A 12,244-nucleotide genomic window follows, 5' to 3' on the forward strand; every position below is an offset into this window, starting at 1 on the left:
TAGTGGTAATACCATATAAAATGAAAAAAGTGGGGTTATGTGACACTTGTTACATAACATGGAATGTTTAAGTTTGATAACATTTAGGTCTCGTGGTAACACCAAATGACCCCACAAAACATATTCCCCAACACACCTTCACCTCTCAACTTCACCACATAACCCTGTTATCACTATCGCGGACCACGAAATTTTCACACCATAGCGCTGGGGGTAGATGTTCCCAGTCGCTTATGGTGCCATGTCAGCCATCACGGCCACATAACGTTGCACTACGCATAGGCTTAGAAATAATAAAGACAAAACTAAATACATTAGTTAGAGTGGATGAGTGTGTTAGGTAGCGCTATACTATAAGTAGGCTAAATCTATCATTCAAGCAAATAAATAAATAATCCAAAAATAAATAAATTAACCAAATAATCTTATCACTAATGAATAGTTTGATAATTAATCTAACAAAATTATTATTTTTGAATGATCAAAACTTATATATTATATAGAAACCGGATCAGCCAGAGGCTACAAAACCCGCCAAACAAACACACACACACACACAAAAAAAAAAAAAAAAAAAAAAAAAAACAAAACAAAATACAAAATCACATCCCAGATATTAAACTCACCCAACCTATCCCAATTAAGAGTACTAAATTTAGATCTACATTTAATAAACGATTCGGTTCGTATCAAATCCATGATTGGATTACCTCCTCGAATGTTTTCACTCAAGCAATCAAAACCTAATTTTTAAGCCCCTCGGAGATTTAGCTTTAAAGGAAACATATCAAACAGGTAAAAAGGCTCAAAACTATGCGGAAAGTACTTGTTAAAAACCAACTCCCGAGCCTTTATCTGTAAGTTTCCAAAGTTAAAAGAATTTAACCAGTTCCAAAGTAAAAAAAAATGTCACGGGTCAACCTGACCTGAACCTTAAACAATGTTTCTCCAAAGTAAAAAAAAAAATGTCACGGGTCAACCTGACCTGAACCGTAAACAATGTTTGTTTCAACTAGTATACCTGCAAATTCTATTGATGGGGTGGATTAAAGATTAAAGTTTCGGAACGTTCGTAAGAAGCTAATCGCGTTCTTTAAAGATTATTAGCATGATACTAATGACAAGTTGATTATATACTAAGCTAGTAATTTGGCCTCCTTGTTCCTCCACTCTTCGGTTTCAACATCTACCATTGATGTAACACGAACGTGGAATCCTGGATACGGTTCGTACCCGAATAAGATCTGAAGTGCCTAAATTAGTAAAAAGATTATCAGTTTCAAAATGTTAATCCGAACACTACCTTAAACAAAACAAAGAAGTTACCTCAAACAAAACAAAGAACGGCGCCATCAAGAAGGCCTGCAAAATGTTGTCAAGAAGAGCCGGTGCTCTTCCCTGAAAAATTTATTTGATCAGAAGCATATGCAGTTCAAGACATGAATAATTATACGCCGTATAAGAAAATAACCTATGAAAATTATATATGTGACTTAACACATTGTTTAAGTCGTTCGTTCGACTGTTTGACAAACTTTCATTAAATACAGACTGAGATAATAGAATCATGTGGACGAAAAAGAATATTGATGAACGAATAAGTAGCTTTAAGTTAAAATCGTTCTTCAAAAAACACATGTTGCAGTTTTCATAGGACTTAATGACTTATGACAATCTTGTAAGCGAAGAAACTTAATCGGTCTAACCTCAAATAGTCCATGCCCAATAAATTGTGCGGTCCATGAAATCAATTGCACAACAAGAACAACCTGAAATGATCATGACCAAATATCTAAAATAACCTACAATGAGATTAATATTTGAGTTATATTTTATAACCAAAGAAGTCAAGAACACAACCCACTAATAACTAGGGTGTTCAAAAACTTAAAGCTCGCTCGAAATTGGCTCGTTTGTAAACAAGTTAAGCCGGCTCGGTTTGTAAACGAGCGGGAGCCCGAGCCAAGTTAAGTTCGGCTTGTTTAGCTGGCTCGTTTTAAATAAATCCCAAATTTTGATAGATACAAATTATATTTTTTTTATTTATAAATTACGCGTTATGTGTATGTGAGAAAAATATTTTTTTTGAGTTAGTTACTGTTTTCGTCCCTGTGGTTTGTCAAAAATCACTATTTCAGTTAATTAGTTTAAAAAACACCATTTCAGTCCACCTCGTAACCATTTCAGTCCCTGTACTTAACAGAATAATAGATTGAAATGGTTACCAAAGTGAAACCACAGGGACTGAAATGGTTACGAAAGTGAAACCACAGGGACTGAAATCACAATTTTTAAACTAATGGACTGAAATATTGATTTTTGACAAACCATAGGGACGAAAACAGTAATTAACTCTAATTTTTTTTTTTTTTTGGTTTTTAAACGTATCAAAATATGTAAAAATACGAAATTAAATCTTTTTCTTCTAAATAAACAGGATAGCTCGCGCTTAAGCATTTTACGAGCCGAACTTGAGATCAACATTACGGCTCGTTACAATAAATGAGCCGGGCCACCGTAATGCCCCTAACTATAGCTCATCATGTACGGCATACAATAAATGATTTGTTATCTTAATCCACCATCACCAAGACAATAAATCCCAATTTAAGCCACTAAATTCAATAAAACAAATATCCAATCATTCAACATCAATATCATAAACAATAAATTCAATTCATAAATCATCAACCCTACCACCCAAAATCAACATATCTAAACTTATAAAATAAAAAAAGCAAACCCCAAATCAATTACATGTTACACAAATTAAATTAAATTAAATTAAATTAAAATTAAAATTAAATTAAATTAAATTAAATTAAATTAAACTATATAATAAAACATACCTTCCATGCCAATTGAAACCCTAGAAGAGTTGCAAGAACACTACTAGCAACCCAGCAGAATAAACAGAGTACAGCAGCCAAGGAACCAGCTTTATAATCAAAACATACATAAAACACAACATAGATTAAAGTAAACAAAAACCCAAAATTAAAAATCAAGAAAAAATCAGTTTGGAATAAAGAAAAATGGATATGAGGGAGATCGAATGGGGCTGGTATGAAATTGAAAAGAAGAACAGCGGTGAAAAAGATTGGCCACACAAAGATCATGTGGATTGCAATGTTGACTGGATTGCTGTGATAAGCTGCATAAAAGGCAAAGTTTTTTTCAAGATCAAGAAACCCCATTTATTTGAAGTTTTGGTGAAAGTTTGAGAAAGAATGGTGGTGCTTTAGGAAATTAGGAAGTCTTTAGTTGATAAAGTCATGAGGATTAAGAGAGATGTCATGTGTAATATGTGAAGGAGTAGTATATTATTATAATCATAATTTTTACAAGAGTAAATTACGCTTTTGGCCTCTGTGGTTATATCACTTTTACTATATTAGCCTAAAATAAAAATTTTTAACATATCTGCCCCCATGGTCTCTATAACTAACTATTTTGGCCTCTAAGTCTAACCATTTTAGCCCCCATGATCTGTATAAGTAACCATTTTGGCCCCCATGATCTCTAGACTTAGGGGCCAAAATGGTTAGTTATAAAAACCATGGGGGCAGATATATTAAAAATTCTTATTTTGGGCTAATATAGTAAAAGTGATATAATCACAGAGGGCAAAAACGTAATTTAATCTTCTTATAACTTGATAAGTAGTGATGAAGTCATCCAAAAATGACCAAGTTTTCTGGGATTGGTTAATGAAACTATTTTTTTGACTTATTAAGTTTAAAATGTGCTTGGTAAAGTGAGTTTTAAAAGAGTTTTTGAGAAGTTACGGTATACGGTATGAGGATGTCCCCGCCCCATCAAACCCTGGCGTCTGTGATAACCCTCACTAAATCAGGTATCCGTACGACTTAATTAATAATTAATTACTGCTTAATTACTGTGCTTACCTGAAATTGTGGATAAACTGCTACTGAATGTTGATACATGTACATTCTTGCATCATACTCTACTTACTGTCACTACATTATTTACATGCTGAACCTTAGTGACAAACATGATGCACAAAAGCACAGTAGCACTATAAACGGATAACCTATTGAACATGCTGATAAAGCCAGCATCAGGCAGATATTGCCTCTAAGGCCTGTATGAGCCAGAAATAGTTACTACACTAGTGGTGAGTGTAGGGATACAAGGGTTGTAGAACTACGTCTCTAGGAATAAGTTACAATGACTGGATGTGCCTAAAACGTACTCTAAGCACAAAATTCAGCACTTTAATTAACAATTCAGCTTTTAGCTAACGAATAAAGTGCCAAAACATGAGAAAAATACTACTAGACACTTTCCAAAGTGTCAGGAATAAGTTGTGTCACTAAAAATGGTATTAACGACACTTTAAAGCTTTGTTTAACGCTTTAACGGATTACTATCCAACCAAACAACCGGACTTTACCCGGAACATGAAAATATTGTTAATAACATTATTTATCTTTTTCTGAGCCAGTTAGGGTCCCTGAATACCCTAACACCCACTGTAAAGCACAACACACTACTAACCGGGTTAATCCCTAACTTAACTAGATTAACCTAACTAATAACTAACTAATAGTTGAAAACTAACCAAGACCCCCCCCCCCCTCCTAACTAAACCGTCCCCAAGAGGGGGACATACTTTGTCCCCCAAAACATTATTTTAATCCTTTTGTTTGATATCTAGATAGCATATAATCCAAGGGTTAATGAACTTAGTTTTTGTCTATAAGAACAAGGGGTTGCACATTATGATCATTCATCACTTAACATCACAAAACACTCTCCTCTCTCTTTGCTCTCTCTCTCGGCCGAACACCCACACTTACATCCATCCATCTTTCGATTTCCTTCATCACATTTCAAGACCATTCAAGTGTTAAGGATCACATATAAGGAGGCTTGGTGCATTCGGAACTCAAAGGACCTCCTCTCGTTGCTTTTAACCACTCTTTTTGCGTCTAGATTCTTCCCTAGCCTCGAGCTAGTGGTAAGTTGCTTAAATCACACTCTTGAACTATTTTGAAGTGGTTAAAACGATATGTAACGGTTAAAACTCGTAATCTTACAAGATGACACACAAAAGTTTACTAAAAATGCTTGTAATGATGGTTAAAAGCTTATATGTTGTGTAAATCTTGTAGTATTTGATTTGTGTGGTTATTTGGACCCGATCTATGTTGTGGTAGCTCGGATCATCATTTAACCCGGGTTGGTCATGATCATGGATCATGGCATAAGGTTGTTTTGGAAGTAACAAGGGTTAAAGGATGAACTCTACCACACACGAATCATGAACTTGTGTAAAAACGATTTTGCTTGTGAAATAGTGTTTAAAACTAGTAGATCTACGGATCTACAAGCGGTATTTTCAAAGAACCAAGTATCAAAGAAATCATGTTTTCTAAAGACGGATCTTACATTAACAAGAATGATTTTTAGAACACACAAGTGTGTAAACACTTGTGTAGCATAAAGTTTCTACAAAATAACTATTTTTGTAAAAGATGACGAGAAGTTTTAAATATGGAATTTCTCTAAGAACGAGGTTTTTACGAAATCGGATTGCTTTATATAAAGATCCGCTAAAAGTAATGGGATTTACTTCATAATTTTAGAAAACTACAAGTTCATGTGATTTATGCAACTTACATATTTATTTACTAGTTTGTTGTTTTGGACGTTGTTTTGCTTGAATAAGAAAATTGTTGGATTGATTTGTAAAAGAAAATGAAACGCTTAAAAGCGTGGCCACCTCCAGTTACAAAGGAAACTCTGGCGAAATTTTTCCAAAAACCTAACACTTAGGAATATTTTTATTACAAGTGTTAGAAATACTTTTCGACATGTTTTCAAAATATAAGTTTCGCCACGACTCTATTTACAAAATATCGGAGGTGGGATTTTCACAAAATTAAACGTGATAAATGTATATTTAGTAAATATATTTTTCACAACGTCTCTTGTCAATTATTTTGTGAAGTGTATAAATATTATTTTTAGGGTGAAAATAATATTATCGAATGTTAACGAATCCAAAATAATACGAACGCTTTCACGATAAATATATAAGTTACACCGGTAATTATTATTACCACTCGATCGTTAAAACGTAACTCACGCAATTTAAAGAAATATTTATGAACGCGTAGTTTTGACAAAGTATTATTTTGGGAAAATCATATGTGTTAAAATATAATATTTTTGAGAAAAATAATTATATTTTGGAGTTAGGAATAAATATATATCAAGTGAGACTTAATAATATATTTCAAAGATATACGAACACACATGTATTAAATCCCCCATCCTTGGGAAGGAAATGAATACCAAGTATATACAGAAGGTAAGCACGAAATGGTTGTCTAACTATTTCCCAAAAACTTAAACCATAAAGCTAAGGCACGGCCGTCCGTCTAATAGAGTTAGTACATGTAGGTCGTCGCACAGCTGCTTGATTTGGAGGTATACTTGGTAGAGACGCACCACTGTGAGTTCATGTCCCCCTTTTCTCTTAACTGTTTTCAGTTTTATAAACTGCGGGGGTGAAATACATGTTACTTTGATTACGAATACTTTATACATGGTATGGTTAGCGTAAGGAGGTTTACTACTTAGATCATGTGAGTGGGTAGGAGCAACATGAGGTCATTAATCCTCATGGTAGGACCGAGGGACAGGAGCGGTAGATCTATCTGGGTGTAGCGAGCCCAGCCCCAGGCCAAACTAGAAACGGACCTCAGGGTGACTTTGTGCCCGACGCATAAATCTGCTAGGTTTGAGTCTCCCTACTTGCACTTCACACATACCAATGGCCTTGCAAACCATTGGTGATCTCAATTCCCTTATTTGCTACATACCAGGATTTTTATACTTACAAAGGTTTATTTACTCACTTACACATGAACTCGCTCAATATTATTGTTGATTTTTCAACTTACATGTATTTCAGGGAATTAAAGGATCTGGCGCGGTATGACACGTTTTCCCGCTGCACTAGTTACGAGGTCATCCGGGTTTAGGGAATGTGACTCTTTCCTGGACAAGTCACAGTCCTTAAACTGTGTTTTTGTTATGTTTGTGTTTGTTGAACAATGTTTATGTCATTAGGAGGTGTTTCCGTTAAGACAATGTTATTGTATTTGGTTTTTAAAACTTAATTAAATGGATGATCTTGCATGGTTTTATTTCATATAGCTTTGTTATGGTATTAAGAAGTCACACCAAATTAACCACGCTTCCGCAAAGCCAGGGTGTGACAGCTTGGTATCAGAGCTCTTATCATAGCGAACTAGGATTTCTTCTCGAGTCTAGACTATGATCACTAGGGCTCTCACGAAAACATTTTTACTGCATACCACTTAAGTCCAGATCCAAAATGTTTTTACAAACAAATGTTGAGCACATTTTATTTATTTATTTATTTTAGGCTCAGTCTTAGAGGCTGAGGCTCGGTCTTGGAGGCCGAGGCTCGATCTAAGAGATCGAGGTAGATGGCTAGTGAGACTAGGAAGAGTAGGCTCAGTCTTGGAGGCTGAGGCTCGGTCTTGGAGGCCGAGGCTCGATCTAAGAGATCGAGGTAGATGGTTAGTGAGACTAGGAAGAGCAGGCTCAGTCTTGGAGGCTAAGGCTCGGTCTTGGAGGCCGAGGCTCGATCTAAGAGATCGAGGTAGATGATAGAGCAGACTTAGAGGCTGGGAGAATTTGGCTAGTGGGACTAGGAGTATCAGTCTAGGAGACTGGGAGGCTAGTGGGACTAGGAGAATTATTTGATTGCTTACTTGGTGACTAATGTGTTTACCTGATAGTATGACTAATTATTTGTGCATATTTGTGTTTATGTTACAGACACATGGACTCGACCGGCACTGGTGACTCAGACACCACAGGCCCTAGACCTATAGTATCAGACGACCTAGAGTCTTCAGAGCGCGAGGTTCACACATCCGACGTTACTAGCACTGACGAGGACGACTTTCAGCCCTTTGCTTTACCTGATGGTGCTGATGAGCTCGCTGATGGCCCTTTGGCCAGGGACCTATCGTTAGTGGAGATCCCTGCTCCCATACCCTTAGCTGTTTATCCTGCTTATGATTTGCTTCTCGACGCCGACGTTGATGGCGATGTCGATCTGTATGATGATGAGCCCATAGAGGATGAGGCTCAGGGCGAGGCCCTTCTTGCTGCTGGTGATCTCTTGATGATCGCAGATGCTCCCGCTGAGGAGTCACCTGCTCACTCTCCGGTCCCAGACTCTTTCGAGTCTATGGCCTCCGCACCTTCACACACTCGGAGCACACAACACTTTTCACATGGTTCAGATCCTGACCAGGCATCCTCTGTTGCCCCTATTCCTAGCTTTGCTTTCGACCACGATGATGTGGAGGATTCCGATCCTATCTTTCCCCCAGGATTCGACCCAGATCAGGATATAGAGTTTATACCTATGGATCAGCCTATGGAGGATCCAGTCGACCCAGTAGACCCAGTTGACCCCATCGACCTTGAGTTTGATTTTGAGACGGCCTTTGATGATCCCGAGCCTGCCATGGCCCCTGAGCAGGTAGCCGCTCTAGACCCTGCGTTTGAGCATGACCCAGTTCATGCTGACGCGCCCATTATTGAGCATGTGATTGCTGACCCACCTATTGATGATCACCCTGTGGATGCTCCTTTGTTGGAGGGCGATCATGTCATTGCTGCTGATCATGTTGATCCCCCACTTATTGCTGATGCACCTGTTGACCCTCTTGTTGCTCCCCCACCTGATCCCGTTCCACTAGAGCCCGAGCATGCACTATTCGCGACCCACATGGATCCACGAGATGAGCACGCCCAACATGGGTGGATTCCTGCTGATGACGAGGTTCCACCTATTCCCCCTCAGGTCACTGATACCCGTCACGTCGATACCTCCTTTTCATTCCCTCAGTTTACACCTCCAGCCCGACCTGGAGAGGGTTCTTCGGCTCACCCTTTTGGGCATGTACCGGTATCTATCCCTGCTATACCACCGTCTACTTTTCCCCCTGTTTCTCCATTTCATGTGGCACCTTTTGATCCATCCAGGGAGCCGTTTCTTTGGTCGTCGCCACCCGTCATGCCACCGATCGACCCTTACCATCCCTTCCACATGGGGTACTCCATTGCGGATGTTTTGATGTCTTTTGTTGCCCAGCACGAGGCACACACGCGGCGCATTCAGGAGCTTGAGAGAGCTCAGCCGCCGACATGTCAGTGCCAGGGTCAGACCCACTCTCCTTTGCAGCCCTCTCGACCTTTACCACCAGACTATGCTGCACGCCTCTTTGCATTAGAGCAGTAGGTTGCCTCTTTCTTGCGTACCCAGAGAGCCATGGAAGAGGACTGGCTCCAGTTGCGTCGTTTGTTTTACACTCACTTTCCCCCTCCTCCACCGCCATCCGTGTAGAGCTCCTCAGTACCATATGGGTAGACGTTGGTGAGAAGACGGCGATTGCTTTTGACTGCACAGCATTTTTGGAGACTACATTATGATTCTGACTTTTGTTGACATGTATTTGATGTATTGACACTGATTCGATATAGTTTTTGGACTGGGGTGATGTAGCCCTTAGTCGATTGATGTTGTATGACACTGCGATGTACTTGTACACTTACTATGTGGTCTCGATATATGGCAATCGCAGTATTCTCATCATATTTGATGCTTGATTGATTATTTATATTTTTATGACATGGGATGTTGTGTGAATGATATTTGTGACATGAGATGTTATGTGAATGATATATTGATAACATGAGATGTTATTTACTATTACTATCATTATATACGTACACTTTACTATGGCCTGACCGACGTGAACCCATCTTTTAGAAGATGCCGCCGAGACGTCAACAACCACAAATGCCTACCAATCAGGCAGAACTCCAGCAAATCATCGCTGCTGCCATCGCACAATACGCCGCCTCTCAAGGAGGGACTAGTGGAAGCAACTCTGGCAATACTGGCAACAACAACAACCCACCTCATGGTAATACTAAGCCATTAAGACCTACCATGACCAAATTGGATATCTATAGCAAAGATGCTAATGCCGTTCACATGTTATAATGTATGTGTAGGGTGCACCTACAAGCAGTTTTAGACTGCAAGCCTGTCAACTTTGATGGCACAGGAGGTGCTGTCGCCTTTGTTCGTTGGGCTGAGAAAACTGAATCTGTTCTTCGCATGAACAAATGCGCACTAGACCAGCAAGTCACCTATATCTCTGGGCTATTCTTGGATGGAGCCCTATCTTGGTGGAATTTGCAAGTACAGACACTTGGTGAAGCTGCTGCCTACGCGCTAACCTGGACTGAACTGAAGGAACTTATGCGCAAAAAGTACTGTTCCCGCGCGGAAATCCAACGATTGGAAACTGAATTCTGGCATTTAAAGATGGAAGGTCCAAAGATCGCAGAATACGTTCAGAGGTTCCACGACCTGTCATATGTGGTACCCTACATGGTCACTCCAGAGTTCAAAAGGATTGAATGTTTTATTTGGGGATTAGCTCCCCAAATCATAAGAATGGTGACCTCCTCCAAAGCCTGCGATTATTACTGAGGCGATTGATTTGAGCGTGGCTCTCACTGAGGAAGCTATCCTCATGTGGAGTCATCAGGAGGTAACAAGCGGAAGTTTTCAAACTTCAAGCAAGGCACCAGTGGTGTTGTCAAGAAAGGAGAAACAAGCACGCCAGCTCAGGTTACAGCTGGTAGTGGAAAGAAAGGAAAAGGATATCTGGGCACCCAGCCCAAGTGTAATACCTGCCAACGACACCATTCTGGCCATTGCACTATGAAAGTATGCGAGGCATGTGGAAAACCTGGCCACTTAAAGGATTCTTGTTGGGCCACTATTGGCCAGAGAGGCCAGGGAGGATTCGGAAACAGAAACAACAACCGGGGTGGAAATGGAAATCGACCACAAGGAAATAATGGAGGGAATGGAAATCGGGTTAACAATGCAAATCAAGCAGGCGCTGTGAATCGTAACCAGAGGAATAATCAAGCTGGAAATGGTGGTGGAAATGGGCAAAGACCCGGATGCTTCAACTGTGGTGATCTTGGGCATTACAAGAGAAACTGCCCCGAGTTAAACCAAGCCCGTGGAAGAATGTTTAATATTGAAGCAAGGGAGGCGCGCCAGGATCCCAATGTCGGTACTGGTACGTTCCCTGTAAACCAACGCTATGCATCCGTTTTATTTGATACTGGCACCGATTATAGCTTCGTGTCGTTAGAGTTTAAGAATATGCTTGGTTTAGCCGCTAGTAAATTAGATGTTCCGTACTCAATCGAATTGGCTAATGGAAAGTTGGTAGAAGCCAATGAAGTTGTCAGAGGCTGTGTGATCGAATTGGGAGAGCGTGAGTTTGCTCTGGATCTACTACCAGTCCAGTTGTGAAGCTTTGACGTGGTAGTAGGAATGGATTGGTTATCAGGCAACAAGGCTGAGATAGTTTGTCACGAAAAGGTAGTTCGTATCCCAACTGATGATGGTGAGACCATTGTGGTTCACAGAGAGAAGCGTGATACGCCGTTAAGAATTATCAGTTGCTTGAAGGCGCGAAAATGTTTACAGAAGGGATGTGCTGCCTTTTTGGCACACATTGTAGATAAGAAAGCTGAAGAACCGAAGATCGAAGACATCCCTGTCGTGAGGGAATATCCAGAAGTCTTCCCAGAGGACTTGCCTGGATTGCCGCCTCAGAGGCAAGTGGAGTTTCGCATCGACTTAGTTCCAGGCGCCGTGCATGTGGCTAAGGCACCTTATAGACTTGCCCCTTCTGAGATGCAAGAACTGTCGACACAACTTCAAGAGTTGTTAGACAAGGGATTTATCCGACCAAGCTTCTCGCCTTGGGGAGCTCCAGTTTTGTTTGTCAAGAAGAAGGACGGTAGTTTTCGAATGTGCATCGACTACCGGGAGTTGAGTAGCTGACGATCAAGAATAGATACCCTCTGCCGAGAATCGATGATCTATTCGACCAACTGCAAGGTTCAAGCTTTTATTCTAAGATCGATCTTCGATCTGGATACCATCAGTTAAGGATACAAGAGGAAAGTATCCCGAAGACAGCCTTCAGAACTCGATATGGACACTACGAGTTCCTAGTTATGCCGTTTGGGTTGACAAACGCACCTGCAGTGTTCATGGATTTGATGAATAGAGTTTGCAAGCCATACTTGGATAAGTTCGTGATTGTGTTCATCGACGACATTT

At 39.9% G+C, this 12,244-nt stretch overlaps 1 protein-coding gene across 1 annotated transcript; it reads right to left on the minus strand.

The window, feature by feature from the left end:
* Positions 1 to 850: 850 nt before the first annotated feature.
* LOC110895622 (2-hydroxy-palmitic acid dioxygenase mpo1) lies at positions 851 to 3,298 on the minus strand. Its single transcript, XM_022142944.2, has 4 exons — positions 2,850 to 3,298; positions 1,707 to 1,769; positions 1,327 to 1,398; positions 851 to 1,253 (listed from the first exon to the last, which is right to left on the minus strand). Exons 1-4 carry the CDS (start codon positions 3,195 to 3,197, stop codon positions 1,137 to 1,139), a joined length of 600 nt encoding a protein of 199 aa, XP_021998636.1. The 5' UTR covers positions 3,198 to 3,298; the 3' UTR covers positions 851 to 1,136.
* Positions 3,299 to 12,244: the final 8,946 nt, after the last annotated feature.

Source organism: Helianthus annuus, chromosome 12 (assembly GCF_002127325.2).
Source record: "Helianthus annuus cultivar XRQ/B chromosome 12, HanXRQr2.0-SUNRISE, whole genome shotgun sequence".
Lineage (NCBI taxonomy): Eukaryota > Viridiplantae > Streptophyta > Magnoliopsida > Asterales > Asteraceae > Helianthus > Helianthus annuus.

Bases quoted from the DNA above. Each gene is read 5' to 3' on its own strand.
- LOC110895622 (XM_022142944.2), bottom strand. From the start codon at position 3,197: ATGGGGTTTCTTGATCTTGAAAAAAACTTTGCCTTTTATGCAGCTTAT. The intron at 1,399-1,706 runs GTTAGACCGATT...TAAATTTTTCAG, and splicing joins TTGGGCATGGACTATTTGAG to GGAAGAGCACCGGCTCTTCT. The intron at 1,254-1,326 runs GTAACTTCTTTG...TTACTAATTTAG, and splicing joins CGTTCTTTGTTTTGTTTGAG to GCACTTCAGATCTTATTCGG.